General features: G+C 46.3%; 1 protein-coding gene across 1 annotated transcript in view; it reads left to right on the top strand.

Moving 5' to 3' along the window:
- The window catches only part of CAMKV (CaM kinase like vesicle associated), a 174,122-nt gene that overhangs the window by 144,837 nt on the left and 13,319 nt on the right, over positions 1-15,966 (top strand). The window contains exons 5-9 of the mRNA XM_082265293.1: positions 5,843-5,981; positions 7,556-7,676; positions 7,768-7,843; positions 9,039-9,175; positions 11,986-12,064. Coding sequence (XP_082121419.1) covers positions 5,843-5,981; positions 7,556-7,676; positions 7,768-7,843; positions 9,039-9,175; positions 11,986-12,064 — 552 coding nt within the window. The remainder of the gene's footprint in view (positions 1-5,842; positions 5,982-7,555; positions 7,677-7,767; positions 7,844-9,038; positions 9,176-11,985; positions 12,065-15,966) is intronic.

Here is a 15,966-nt window from a genome sequence, read left to right as displayed (position 1 = left end):
AGCTAAAATTGCTGAAAAGGTACTTCTGCCCTGGACCGAGCAGTGCTGATGATTGGACAACAAATCGCCTGCTACTGACGACAAGCGCCAAAAAAGAATCTTCGCCAAGATCTTTCTATCAACATTGAGAAGACTGATGGGGCGCCAGTTCTCAATTATTGAGGGGTCTTTACCTTTTGACAGAAGAATCACAGCGGATTGCCTCATGGAGGGAGGGAGAGAACCCTCATCTAAACAGCTGTTATAAACCTCCGCTAAAAAGGGAGCCAGAATGGACTTAAAACACTTGTAAAATTCAGCTGTCAACCCATCTGGCCCAGGCGACTTTTTGGTAGCCAGCTTCTCTATAGCACAAACTACCTCATCCGCTGAAATTGGTTCTGTCAAATCCATCAAAGGCAATGTATCATTTCCCAATCCTGGAGTAGAATCCAGAAAGCTTTCCATCCTGTCCCGACTAAGGTCCTTTCTTCCCAGAAGGTCTGCGTAATATGACCTGAAGATCTCCAGGATCCCTGATCTGGACTTCACCAGGGAACCCGTACTATCCCTCAGACCTATGACCGTCTTAACTGCTATGCCTTGCTTACAGTTCTGGTAAGGATCAGGCGAGTGATATTTCCCATAATCTCTCTCCAGAACCAAGGAGGCATGCCGGTCGTATTGACACTTCCTAAGAAGAAGCTTTACCTCCGAGATCTCCCCTGGATCTCCTCCATACGAGACAAGACGATCAAGCTTCCTCCGCAAATGCTGGTAGGCAATATACATACCAAGCTGCTTCTTCTTACTTATGGCCTTGAAAAGTCCAATCGCCCTTTGTTTCACAAGCTCCCACCACTCTGACTTACTGCTGCAAAAGTCCAGAATAGAAACCTGTGCCTGAAAAAAATCCTCAAAGGATTGTCTTACCTCTACATCTTCCAGGAGAGCCGAATTCAGTTTCCAGGTACCCCTTCCCCTGGGTGGAGTGTCCGAGGCATTCAGAGTCACAGACAGCATACAGTGGTCAGAGAACTCCACCACCCTCAACTCAGGAGCCGAGAAAGCAGAGTTCTCCTTTAAAAAAAACCTATCTATCCTACTCTGACTATTCCCTCTCTGAAACGTGAATCCCGTGCTGCCAGGGCAGTGCTTAATGTGCACATCTACCAGGCCTGCTTGTCTAACCATATCTCTAAGAAAAACGCTATCATAACCCAGCCTGTCTATGGAGACCCTCCTGTCTTCAGGCCTAATTATGGTGTTAAAGTCACCTCCAAAGACAACCTGCTGGGATGTAAAAAGGAAGGGCTTGATCTTTGTGAAGAGGCATTTCCTGTCCCATTTTGACTGCGGTCCATAGATATTGATCAGGCGCAGGTCCTGCCCCCTAACAGAGACGTCTAAGACCATGCATCTCCCCATTTCTACCTCAATTATCCGCCGGCACGTTACCATATCGGTTTTAAAAAGAACCGCAACTCCGCTGCAAGGCTCAGCCGCAAGAGACCAAAAGGAGGGACCGCATCTCCACTCCCTTTTTGCTAGATGGACATCGGCCAAAGTATTGAGCCAGGTCTCTTGCAAAAATAAAATCTCAGCATCAAACTCACTGAGCAAAAATAAGGCAATATCACGAGCTCTTGCAGATTTCACGCTGGCGACATTAATGGTCGCCACCTTTATCAGAGCGGGCACTGCCATCAGGATGATTGGGGTAGTCGTTTCTTAACCTCCACCACACTCTCATCACCCGAAACAGCTCTCTTTACACTATGTGACTCCCCCTCATCCATAGATGATAAAGTAGATAAATCGGATACTAACTCCTCCCCTGATAAAACCGAAAATGTGTTGCCAAGAGGAACCCCTCCTGGCTCTAACTGTAAGGAAGAAGTGACCGCTTTACTGGTCTTCCTCTTCTTCTTTTTCTTCCTCTTTGTCCTCTCCCACCCCTCATCATCCGAATCCTCCACAACAGAGGGTGAGACATGGGACATGGACACCCCTCCCTCAACCCCATCGACCCCACCACCATCCAGAACCCCTGCACCCTCTTGGCCGCGTTTGCGGTGTCGAGAGACAGGGACTGGAGGTGGAGTAGGCCGAGGGGGAAGATCCACTATACCCGCCCCCCCAGCAGCTTCCGCTAGTCTGGAGGATCTACGCACAGTAGATGTAGGAACAACAGGAGGGACAGACTCAGGGACCACATCACTAGGGGAAACAGAATCTGACACAACAGACACAGACTCAGGGACCACATCACTAGGGGAAACAGAATCTGACACAACAGACACAGGAGGGGCAACAACAATTTCCTCTCTAACTTCAGCTGCTTCATCTTCTTTATCAAGCCTCTGCAGCTCAGTCTCCAATCCTGGCAAGTTATGCAGTGCCTCTGGGCACTGGCTATATGGATGACCCAGCTGCTGGCACAAATTGCACCGAATCTGCGTGCATTCTCTGGCCAAATGGCCTAAATCCTGGCACAGTGAGCACTTCTTGTGGGTGCAGGACGATGCAAAGTGGCCTTAATCACCACATTTATTACATACCTTAGGCTGACCTTGGTAGAAAATGGTCAGCCTATCCCTACCCAGAAAGGCTGAGCAGGGAAGGTGCTGAACTACATCGCCCAGCACCCCCAATTTTAGCGACACTGTCCAGGCCCCTGTCCATATCCCATGCTCATCAAGGACCTTCCGCAGTGGAGTGAGGACCTCGCCATATCGGCGTAGCCATACTAATAAATCAGCCTCTGGTATGGATTCGTTACGCACCAAAATGGTCACTGATTTTATCAGAGGCTGCCTTGAAATCACTTTTGGCACCAAACCACTCCACTGCTGAAGGCCCTTGCACCTCCTAAATCTCTCCCAGAAGAGATCCAAACTTTCAGGTTTTACAAACGACAAATCGAATTCATAACTCCCCACCGGGCAAATTAAAGCAAAAATATCACAAGCTTTAAACCCCATTTCCAAAATCAACTCAGCCACCCTCCCCCTTACAGGTGGAGTTCCATCCCCCACCCACCTCAACTGTACCACATTCCTCCTCCTATACCCACCAAACCTCCCTGAATTTTGACTAATAACAGAATTCCCACCACCCACCCTGGTGTGACTCCCCAAAGCTGAAGCATAGCTTCCAACATTCCTCCCAGCAGAAAATCCATCAGTTTTTTTTAAATTATCTGACACACACTTAGCAGATAACGATTGCACAGATTCGGGATTGATCTGTGCAATCGAATCTTTCCTCTGCTGAGCAGGAGGAGAAATGTCATTTTTATTTTTCCCAGCATTACTAACCCCTTCACCACCACCCACCACATTCATTGCTTTAACATTGTCATTTTTTATACTTGCTGGGATACTTATTATTGCTGTTGTCTTCACAGCAGAATCCATAGTTGCTGCTGCATTGGTAAGAACTCCAGCTGTCATCTTCTCTTCCACTAGGACAGGGTTTTCAGCTGTGGAAATAGCATTCTGTTTTAACACAGCAGCAGGTAAAGCATTGCAGGATATTTCCATTGCTACTTTCATTCCACTTCCAGAACTATGTTGATCCCCTCCCCCATCAGCAATCAGCACTGGAAGACTGGGAGGCTCAGGTGAACATGAAGCAGGCTCTTTGGAGCTGGCAACCATTTTGCTTGCCGTGGGACTACTGGTCTCAGCCAGACCAGCAAAATCCATGCCTGGGGTGTTTAATGCAGGTCCATCCACATTCGTCTGATGGTCCGGGGCTTGCATGTCTGTCGGTTTCTCCACAGCGGTAACTCCAATAGGTAGCTGTATGCAGAGCTCTTTCTCACCTGGGACACCATCCACTACAGCAGATGGGGCAGACATGTTGGATGGCAGCATGGTGTACTGGGATTTCTCCACCATTACTGGCTTTGCTGACTTGAATCTCCTCTGCCCATCCTCAGGGATTTCTGATGGATCATCAGAAAATACAAACCTGTCTGCTTTCAGGGGTGACTCCATCTGCTGGATGAATGTCAGGGATCCATGTCCACTCTCAACCCCCTGGCTGGTTGCCGCTGGTGATTCCCAGTTCTGGCATGGGGGGAGAGGTGCAGAGGCAGATGGAGCCTGGTCATCCATTAACTGAGGCTGCTGATCCACAGAGCTTGCTGATGCTTGGCTTGTAAATCGCCTCTCATTGTCAAATTTTTCTTTAAATGCTCCACTTCTGTCTTTCAGCCTTTCCAATAATAAAGTTTGTTCCTTTACCTTTTCTTCCAATTCCTGTAACTCAGGCTTCATGGCTGTGCGATTTTTACTCCAGGCCTGGAAATACTTGGTTTTGAAGGATTTGTGTTCAGCCTTCAAAACTTTAAGTTTTTCTTCCGCTCTCCCAATCGCCCTAAAACGATTGATAATCTTCTGGCTGAAGACATCCGCATTCTCACCAGGGCCTGGACCCACAGACAGGTCCTCCACCTCCTCCTCACTAGGCCCCGTGTCATCAGGGGGGTCCCTCCCAGGGCCTCCCCCAGGATCAGGCATTGTTCCTGGGCCAAGCTAGCAAGCAAGGCCCAGGCTTGAAAAGGGCTGGATCTCACAGAGAGCTCCTTGGGTGTGTCCTCCTCCTTCTTCCCACTGACCACCAATGTAAGGAGCATTCTTCCCAATGACCTCCAATGTAAGGGACATTCTTCCCAATTATCACCAATGTAAGGAGCATTCTTCCCACTTATCACCAATGTAAGGAGCATTCTTCCCACTTATCACCAATGTAAGGAGCATTCTTCCCACTTATCACCAATGTAAGGAGCATTCTTCCCACTGATCACCAATGTAAGGAGCATTCTTCCCACTGATCACCAATGTAAGGAACATTCTTCCCACTGACCACCAATGTAAGGAGCATTCTTCCCAATGACCTCCAATGTAAGGGACATTCTTCCCACTTATCACCAATGTAAGGAGCATTCTTCCCACTTATCACCAATGTAAGGAGCATTCTTCCCACTTATCACCAATGTAAGGAGCATTCTTCCCACTTATCACCAATGTAAGGAGCATTCTTCCCAATGACCTCCAATGTAAGGGACATTCTTCCCACTTATCACCAATGTAAGGAGCATTCTTCCCACTGATCGCCAATGTAAGGGACATTCTTCCCACTGATCACCAATGTAAGGGACATTTTTCCCACTGACCACCAGTGTAAGGGGACATTTCTTCATTACAGTTTTCACTGTCTGCCTCTCTTTTCAGGTCAATATTATAATTATTGGCTTTATAAAAGATGGCTTTTCATTTTATTTTTTATTTAAGAAAGGTTGGTTTTTATGAATATATCTACATCTTACTGATTCTGTTCATGTACGCTGAGCTATAGATATAATAATTTTTAGTAGGGGAACCATAAGACCTAATGATTCTTAGGGTCCCTCTGGGATAAAGAAATTTAAGCTAACATAAAGAATTAAACTGAAAGAAAATACAAGAGAGTTAGTACGTATGTATGTATGTGTACAAGAATTGTTTTAAAATGTATTTGCCAAATGCTATTCCTGCCTACACTGTGTAACTAGACAGCTCTGGGCCCCCGCTGTGCTTCTGGGCCCCACAGCAATCATGATCTATTACGGCAATAGTTTTGTTCCTAATGGGAAGCAGGTATGGCAGAGGCAGCAGTAGCAGTGAATACAAAGAGTGACAAACAAGGTTTATAAAGCTTAAAACACATTACTAAGGTTATCCCAGCTGATGAGATTCACATGGACAACTTAAAACCTTTAAAGGATCATAGATCCCGTATATGATACAGAAAATCTGTGTATCTTCTTACAGTTCTCCAGATAACATCTGTTTACTGTTTATTCCACATCCAGAGCTTCGGGCCGGGAAGTGTTTGATTGGATCCTGGATCAGGGTTATTACTCAGAGAAGGACACAAGTAACGTCATCCGGCAGGTCCTGGAGGCTGTTGCCTATCTTCACTCATTGTGTATTGTACACAGGAACCTCAAGGTGAGGGGAAGAATGGAGAGGATTAGGCCTCAGGGTGGAAAGGGACCCAGGCTTCCAGGGTAGAGAGGGCACCAGGACCTAGGGTGGAGATGGCCTCACACTATAGTGTGGAGTGGGCCAATGAACAAGGCCGGAGAGGATCCCAGGGTAGAAAAGACTCTATGCCCCAGGGTGGTGAGATACTAAGGACCAAGGGTGGAGAGGGCCCCATACTTTAGGGTTGAAAGGCAACTAGGACTAAGGGTGTAAAAGGGCGATTTCCCCAGGGTGGAGAGGGTCTCATGCCTCATACTTTTGGACCTAGGGTGGAGAGGGCCCTATGCTCTAGGGTGCATGGGAACCTCAAAGTGAAGGGGCATATTAGGCCTCAGGATGGAAAGGGACCCGGTTTTTAAGGTAGAGAGGGCACCAGGACCTAGGGTGGAGATGGCCTCCCACTATAGTGTGGTGTGGGCCAATGAACAAGGCTGGAGAGGATCCCATGACCCAGGGTGGAAAGGACTCTATGCCCCAGGGTGGTGAGGTACTAAGGACCAAGGACGGAGAGGGCCCCATACTTTAGGGTTGAAAGGCAACTAGGACTAAGGGTGTAAAAGGCAGATTTCCCCAGGGTGGAGAGGGTCCCATGCATCATAGCTTTTGACCTAGGGTGGAGAGGGCCCTATGCTCTAGGGTGCATAGGAACTTCAAGGTAAAGGGGCATATTAGGCCTCAGGGTGGAAAGGGACCCCGGTTTTTAAGGTAGAGAGGGCCCCATGACCTAGGGTAGAGATGGCTTCACACTCCAGTGTGGAGCGGGCCAATGAACAAGGCTGGAGTGGATCCCAGGACCCAGGGTGGAGAGGACTCTATTCCCTAGCCAGGGTAGTGAGGTATTAAGGGCCAAGGGTGGAGAGGGCCCCATACTCTAGGGTTGAAAGGCAACTAGGACTAAGGTTGTAAAGGGCCAAGTTCCTCAGGGTGGAGAGGGTCCCATGCCATATGTGTTTGGAACTGGGGTGGAGAGGGCCTTGTGCTTTAGAGTGCACAGGAACCCCAAGGTGAATGGGAGGACTAGGCCCCAGGGTGAAAAGGGACCAAGGTCCCCAGGGTAGAGAGGGACCCCAGGACCTAGGGTGAAGAGGGCCCCATGCTGTAATGTGGATAGGACCTATGGACATGACTGGAGAGGGCCCAGAGGCCCAGGGTGGAGAGGGTCTCAAGACCAAAGAAGTAGAGGGCCTCATTTTACAGCATGGAGAAGGATTTGGACTCAGGGTGGAGAGGGACTCAGGCCCCCAGGGTAGAGAGGGCCCCACACTCCAGTGCAGAGAGGGCCAAAGGACAAGACTGAATTGGGATGCCGGGGGGGGGGGGGAGAGGACTCTATGCCTCAGGGTAAGTGAGGGCCTCAAGACTCAGGGTGGAGAAAACCCAATACTGTAGAATTGAAAGGGCACCAGGAGTAAAGGTGGAAAGGCCCAATTCCCCAGGGTGGAGAGGGCCCCAGAGAAGCTGGTGCAGGAGTAAATTCAGACAGGTTGTAATGTTTGGAACCTTCTGATACCTTTTAATTTTACCTTCTCTCCCTCCAGTTGGAGAACTTGTTGTATTATAACCGTTTGAAGAATTCCAAAATAGTCATCAGCGACTTTCATTTGGCTAAAGTGGAGACAAGCCTCATCAAAGAGCCTTGTGGCACCCCTGAGTACCTGGGTGAGGTCCTCTTCTTATATGAACCCTGTGTGTGTTGCCCTGGCATGGCATTCATCTTTTCTAACTCTTTCACATGTTTGTCTCTTTGCAGCCCCAGAGGTGGTCGCACGCCAGCGATATGGTCGGCCTGTTGACTGCTGGGCCATTGGAGTCATTATGTACATACTGTGAGTCATCCTCTGTCTTATTACCTGAAGACATCATTGTATGTACTAATCAATCTTCAGAAATACTGCCATTGTAATGATGAAAACCTATACCAGTGCATGTACTCCTAAACCATTGGACCATGAACTGTCAGAATACCCTAAACCAGCCAGAGTAATATGAGCTAAAACAAAATCACAGCCATCTTCATATATTCATATGGACCTATTGTTTGAAGCTATCTTCAATGAAAGCATCTGTGTTACTCTAAGCAACCAATCAGAGGGTAGAGGTCAGTGCCAACTATGGAAGGAAATAGCGAAAAGAAGAGGGGCAAAAAAGCCAGTTGGGACTTTATATGAGGTGTGGCCAAGCATGAATATATAACATTAGTATTGTAATAACAAGGACCAGAAGGAAAATACTAAAAACGTCTCTTTATTAAACTATCTATGGGCCAAAATGAGGGTAACCAAATTGCTCACTATAACCACATAACCCATGGTAATGGAGTATACATGAGTAAGACAAAGAGGGGGCTTATTGGTACAAGACAGAAATACATGGTAATGCGTTATTCTCCTGGTACATACAGAAAGTTAAGAAATTGTAAGCAAAAGTCTTGGATACATAATATAATAACTTGTAGTAGATAAAATAGCCTGTGTAGAGCTCAACGCGTTTCGTGACTTGGTCACTTCATCAGGAGCAGGCATAGTACAAGCATCTAAGGAAATAATACACATCATAAGTAGCAGTATAAACAATACATATATAAACCTCACACAAGATATGGGAGGTATAGCTTACAGTGTGCTGGTATAGTGTCCAGGGAATGGATCCCAACCGCGATGCCCGCACGCACCAGGCAGGTATAAGAGCGTGGTAGTGTTTTATGTGAGTGGCTCCATAGAAGGATCACAAGCAGCCTCCATAAAGCATGGCAGTGATCTGTAAGGGTACAGGGGTAATACATATCTGTATATATATATACTGTATATGGGTATTGTAAAAATAGTAACAAATAGGGAATGGACTGGTGGTGAGAGCCAAAGGAGCCAGAAATCCAACAGAGTGATTGACGTAGAAATAGAAAGTGAAATAGAGAAAGAGCATGTATGGAAATAGACCATCTGAGGAGGAAAGTGACTTCAGTCACTTGTGTACAGGATCTCTAGTGTGATGATGGAATTTTTTCTGGTATCTCCTCTGCAGACTCTCTGGGAACCCTCCATTCTACGATGAGATGGAGGAGGAAGATTACGAAAGTCATGACAAGAACCTGTTCCGGAAGATTCTGCATGGCGATTATGAGTTTGACTCTCCATATTGGGATGATATTTCTCTAGCAGGTAAGTGCCAAACCTGATATGTGCATAGATGACTGTACTTATTACCAGGGGAGGACTGGGCCTAGGGGCAGGGGAGCAATTGCCCCCTGGGCCGCTCTGATGTCCTGTAAAAAGGCTGCACTGCTTCTGCCACAGACATGCCTAAAGAATCCCTGGTGATGAGAAGTGAAAAGTCCCTGCCACTGACCTACTGAGTGCGGGATGAAGACAAGGACAGAGCGCAGGCCTCCCTGCCCAGCATGGATGGTGTAAATTGTGTCTGAGCAGAGGCCGGTTCCATGCTCCACTGGAGACTCTCCTCCCCTGGTCAGCCTCAACCAAGCTGTCCTGGCTCCCCCCAACTGCCCCCTGCTGGCCAGGTTGGGAACGCGGATTCAGTCAGGGAGTAGAGAGTACCTAGAGCAGAGCTTCAGCCTGGAATGGGGGTCAGGAGGAGGATGGGAAGAGGGAGAGTGGGAGGGGGGCCAAGTCGCTGCACCATGGGCCTCTGGTTTGTACTTGCCCCCTGGGCTGAAAGTTGCCAGTCTGCCCCGGCTTATTACTATCATACATTAATAGATCACTGACAAATTCCGTGGGGTTTTACAGAGAACACTGAGCCAGTTACATCAGTCTATGCTCCAGAAAAGCTTACACTCTTAATGTTCCCCACAGTCAAACACTATTATTATTATACATTTATGTATGACATATACCGAAGTCCTGTACAGAGAACACTGAGCCAGTCACATCATTCTCCACCAGGTGGTGCTGTTCTGCAAGGTGCTGCTGGCTCACTCTGTTGTGGTCTCAGCTGGGAGAAACATCAAGCCTGGGGTTCTCCTGAAGGCTTCTTCCCAGCTATCATGGCGCAAGCCTGGGAAGATGAAGGTGAGTACACCCCTAGACGAAAATGTCCAAATTGGGCCCAATTAGCAATTTTCCCTCCCTGGTGTCATGTGACTCGTTAGTGTTACAAGGTTTCAGGTGTGAATGGGGAGACAGTGTGTTAAATTTGGTGTTATCGCTCTCACTCTCTCATACTGGTCACTGGAAGTTCAACATGGCACCTCGTGGCAAAGAACTCTCTGAGGATCTGAAAAAAATAATTGTTTCTCTACATAAAGATGGCCTAGGCTATAAGAAGATTGTCAAAACCCTGAAACTGAGCTGCAGCACGGTGGCCAAGACCATACAGTGGTTTAACAGGACAGGTTCCACTCAGAAAAGGCCTCACCATGGTCGACCAAAGAAGTTGAGTGCACGTGCTCAGCGTCATATCCAGAGGTTGTCTTTGGGAAATAGACTTATGAGTGCTGCCAGCATTGCTGCAGAGGTTGAGGGGTCAGCCTGTCAGTGCTCAGACCATATGCTGCACACTACATCAAATTGGTCTGCATGGCTGAGACCAGGAAGCCTCTTCTAAAGATGATGCACAAGAAAGCCCACAAACAGTTTGCTGAAGACAAGCAGACTAAGGACATGGATTACTGGAACCATCTCCTGTGGTCTGATGAGACCAAGATAAACTTATTTGGTTCAGATGGTGTCAAATGTGTGTATTGGCAACCAGGTGAGGAGTACAAAGACAAGTGTGTGTTGCCTACAGTCAAACATGGTGTTGGTGTACATTTCTTTGAGGGAACCATGAATGCCAACATGTACTGTGACATACTGAAGCAGAGCATGATCCCCTCCCTTAAAAGACTGGGCCGTAGGGCAGTATTCCAACATGATAACGACCCCAAACACCTCCAAATGACCACTGCCTTGGTGAAGAAGCTGAGGGTAAAGGTGATGGACTGGCCAAGCATGTCTCCAGACCTAAACCCTATTGAGCATCTGTGGGGCATCCTCAAATGGAAGGTGGAGGAGCGCAAGGTCTCTAACATCCACCAGCTCTGTGATGTCATCATGGAGGAGGGGAAGAGGACTCCAGTGGTAACCTGTGAAGCTCTGGGGAACTCCATGCCCAAGAGGGTTAAGGCAGTGCTGGAAAATAATGGTGGCCACACAAAATATTGACACTTTGGGCCCAATTTGGACATTGTGACTTAGGGGTGTACTAACTTCTGTTGCCAGCGGTTTAGACATTAATGGCTGTGTGTTGAGTTATTTTGAGGGGACAGCAAATTTACACTGTTATACAAGCTGTACACTCACTACTTTACATTGTAGCAAAGTGCCATTTCTTCAGTGTTGTCACATGAAAAGATAGAATAAAATATTTACAAAAATAAAAGGGGTGTACTTACTTTTGTGAGATACTGTATATTTACAAAGGGCTTTTACTTTACACATTTATATGTTTAATATGTTATTTATTCAGTTTTATTGTCTTTTGTGATTTAATAGGAGTTGTTCACAGTATTGAATGTTCAGCAGTGCTGCACCATATGCTTATATACTAAGCCAGTCACAACAGTCTCTGTACAAGAGGAGCTAACACTCTAATGTCCCCCCAACCCCTAAATTCACACATTATAATCATTATATATTTATATAGCTCTGACATATATCACAGTGCTGTACAGAGAACTCTGAGCCAGTCACATCAATCTCTGCACCATTGGAGCTTACACTCTAATGTCCCCCCCACAGTCACACATTATAATCATTATATATTTATATAGCTCTGACATATATCACAGTGCTGTACAGAGAACTCTGAGCAAGTCACATCAATCTCTGCACCATAGGAGCTCGCACGCCAATGCCCCCCCCCCCACCCCCCCACAGTCACAAACTATAGTTATTATTATATATTAGCAGTTATAACCATGTCCATATGTCTGTGCTGTATCTTCTCTGACAATTTACTCTTCTGGCAGCCAAAGATTTGGTGTCCCGTCTGATGGAGGTGGACCAGGACCAGAGGGTAACAGCAGCAGATGCCATTAGCCATGAATGGTAAGGCTCCAACGCCGTCACCTACCATCACCTATATTGATGTCCAGTTTACAGCAATATTATATTCTGCAACAAATATCAATTGCAGGAAATAACAGGAGCAAGGCTCAATTCACAGCTAACACAAGCAGAGGGCTCTGTAAGGACCTGTGCTGATGGCTTTTGTTTGCTTCAAACGCGTTTTGCTTCCCATACAAGCCTATAGGATAGAAAAACCTGTATAAAGCAGGTAGGTCAGAAGGAGGTCCAATGTCAATTCATTGTGAATGACTCCAAAAGCCCATCAACACAAGTCCAAAGCCTGACCACCCATGTCCTAATTTATTCATGTGACTGTAACCTACAAAAACTATTGGACTGAAAATAACTGAAGAGCTTCCAGACATTAACCACTTTACCACCGGAGGATTTTGCTGTCTTACGTCCAGGCTACTTTTTGCGATTCGGCACTGCTTTACTTTAACTGACAATTGCGCGGTTGTGCGACGCCGTACCCAAACAAAATTTACGTCCTTTTTTTCCAACAAACAGAGCTTTCTTTTGGTGGTATTTGATCACCTGTGCGATATTTACTTTTTGCGCCATAAACAAAAAAAGAGCGTAAATTTTGAAAAAATAACAATATTTTTAACATTTTTTTATATGAAATTCCCCCCCCCCCCCCCCAAAAATGTAAAAATCAAAATTTTTTTAAATTTTTGGCCAATTTGTTTTCTGCTACCTATGTTTGGTAAAAAAAATCGCAATAAGCGTATTTTGATTGGTTTGCGCAAAAGTTATTGCGTTTACTAACTAAGGGAAAGATTTCTGTCATTTTTGGTGTTTTTTTGTTTAACGAGTAATGGCGGCGATCTGCGATTTTTTTTTTTGTGGGACTGCGACATTGCAGCGGACAGCTCGGACCCCTGACTTACATTTTTGACACTTTTGGGGGTACCAGTGACATTACTGCAGTAATCAGTGCTATAAATATGCACTGTTACTGTAAAAATGACACTGGCAGGGAAGGGGTTAATTTTTATTGGTGATCAAGGGGTTAATGTATGCCTGGTGCTTACTAACGTGTGTGGGGGGAGGGGACTGTGTGACACAGGGACAGATCGCAGGTTCAGCTATGTTGAACCCTGCAATCTGACCCTGCCTGTCACTTAGGAGATCCGCCCGCTTGTGTTTACACAAGCGGGCGGATCTCCACACTCGATTCCCCGACGATCGGGGAAGAGCGGCGGCGATCCCCGCCGCTCCTCCCCTGGCCCGACTCCCGCTGTGACTCACGCCGCCGAGAGAGGGGAATGTCTGGTGACGTAGGTCTACGTCGCCAGACGTTATCGAGCCACTTTGCCGCAGTACAGCTCTAGTGAGCAGTGCGGAAGAGGTTAATGTCTGAATCTCAGGGTAATACGTTGTAGCAGCAGAATGTCGCACTATGGTAGCCAATGACATAGCTAAAAGTTTGGCTTTGGGATGATGCTGTTTATTGTCTAATTAAAAACATTTACAGTGCCTTGAAAAAGTATTCACACCCCCTTGAAATTTTCCACATTTTGTCATGTTGCAACCAAAAATGTAAATGTATTTTATTGGGATTTTATGTGATAGACCGACACAACGTGGCCATAATTGTGAAGAGGAAGGAAAATGATAAATATTTTTCAACATTTTGAAAAGTGTGGCGTGCATTTGTTTTCAGCCCTCCTTTACTCTGATACCCCTAACTAAAAGCTAGTGGAACCAATTGCCTTCAGAAGTCACCTAATTAGTAAATAGAGTCCACCTGTGTGTAATTTAATCTCAGTATAAATATTGCTGTTCTATGAAGCCCTTAGAGGTTTGTTAGAGAACCTTATGGCACTTTTTCCACTGCAAGTACCGGCTCGGCTCCACTCGGCCCTTCTTTGGCTCTGTTGGTTTTCCACTGCATGGTACCGCATGGTACGGTGTTGGAACGGTTCGGTACGGTTTGCTTTTCCACTAAAGTAAAGTGGGTGGGATAACAATGATCCTCTGACCAATCAGTGGCTAGTAGTGAAAAACAGTCAAGGCTGCATGCAAAGGATTGTGGGATATGGTACCGGTACGGCCCTGTTGGAACCACAACTGAGGTGGTACTGTTTAAGCGAGCCGTACCGTTCGGTTCCATGTAGTGGAAAAGCGCCGCCATACCGTACCGAACTGAACCGTTCCTACACCGTACCATGCGGTACCAGCAGTGGAAAAGCACAAAAGCGAACCGAACCGTTCGGTTCCATGTAGTGGAAAAGCGCCATACGTGAACAAATAGCATTATAAAGGCCAAGGAACACACCACACAGGTCAGGGATAAAGTTGTGGAGAAGGTTAAAGCAAGGTTAGGTTATAAAAAAATATCCCAAGCTTTGAACATCTCACGGAGCGTTGTTCAATCCATCATCAGGATATGGAAAGAGTATGGGACAACTGAAACCCTACCAAGACATGGCCGTCCACCTAAACTGACCGGCCGGGCAAGGAGAGCATTCGTCAGAGAAGCAGCCAAGAGGCCCATGGGAACTCTGGAGGAGCTGCAGAGATCCACAGCTCAGGTGGGAGAATCTGTCCACAGGACGTGCACTCCACAAATCTGCCCTTTATGGAAGAGTGAGAAGAAGAAAGCCATTGGTGGAAGAAAGCCATAAGAAGTCCGCTTGCAGTTTGTGAGAAGGCATGTGGGGGACACAGCAAACATGTGGAAGAAGGAGCTCTGCTCAGATGAGACCAAAATGGAACTTTTTGGCCTAAAAGCAAAACGCTATGTGTGATGGAAAAATAATACTGCACATAACCCTGAACACACCATCCTCACTGTGAAACATGGTGGTGGCAGCATCAAGTTGTGGGGATGTTTTCTTCAGCAGGGACAGGGAAGCTGGTCAGAGTTGATGGGAAGATGAATGGAGCCAAATACAGGGCAATCTTAGAAGAAAACCTGTTAGAGTCTGCAAAAGACTTGAGACTGGGGTGGAGGTTCACCTTCCAGCAGGACAATGACCGGAAACATCCAGTCAGAGCTAAAATGGAATGGTTTACATCAAAGCATATTCATGTGTTAGAATGGCCCCGTCACAGTCCAGACCTAAATCCAATTGAGAATCTGTGGCAAGACTTTAAAAATGCTGTTCACAGACGTTCTTCATCCAATCTGACAGAGGTTGGGCTATTTTGCAAAGATGAATGGGCAAAAATGTCCCTCTCTAGATGTGCAAAGCTGGTAGAGACATCCCCAGCTGTCATTGCAGGAAAAGGCGGTTCTACAAAGTATTGACTCCGGGGGGTGAATACAAATGCACGCCACACTTTTCATATATTTATTTGTAACAAATTTAGAAAACAATTTATCATTTTCTTCCACTTCACAATTATGGCCACTTTGTGTCGGTCTATCACATAAAATCCCAATAAAATACATTTACATTTTTGATTGTAACATGACAAAATTGGAAACTTTCAAGGGGTGTGAATACTTTTTCAAGGCACTGTAAGTGCAAGTATTGGAGGCACCCCGCCTCTTCTTCTTTGTAGGCCAGTGTGCCTCTAAGGTTTGCACTTCTATCATTATTATTGTTAATCTGTTAATGTAGCTACAGCATGATACACTGACGCTTTCTTCTTCATTGGGTGTAATCATTGAAGTGGTCACTTTATATATTGCTGTTATAATGGTCTAAATTAAGGAACGGTGCATGACGGATATTAATCTTTGTATCCTGGTGTGTTAGCTTTGTGAATTGAGCCCACAATGTACCCTGTCAGCCTAGTGCAGCCAGTCTGTTCTCCTAGACCTGGTGACACCACCGCATTATTTATGATAATTTACTAAGTATTAGCTCCACCCACAGTATGGCCTCCTCCAGTGCACATGGAAGCCACAATGACATTGATGTGTT

The sequence above is a fragment of the Pelophylax lessonae genome (genome assembly GCF_965119305.1).
Source record: "Pelophylax lessonae genome assembly, chromosome: 8".
Lineage (NCBI taxonomy): Eukaryota > Metazoa > Chordata > Amphibia > Anura > Ranidae > Pelophylax > Pelophylax lessonae.
Note: the sequence above shows the minus strand (reverse complement) of the source record. Positions and strands in the feature narration are given on the sequence as shown.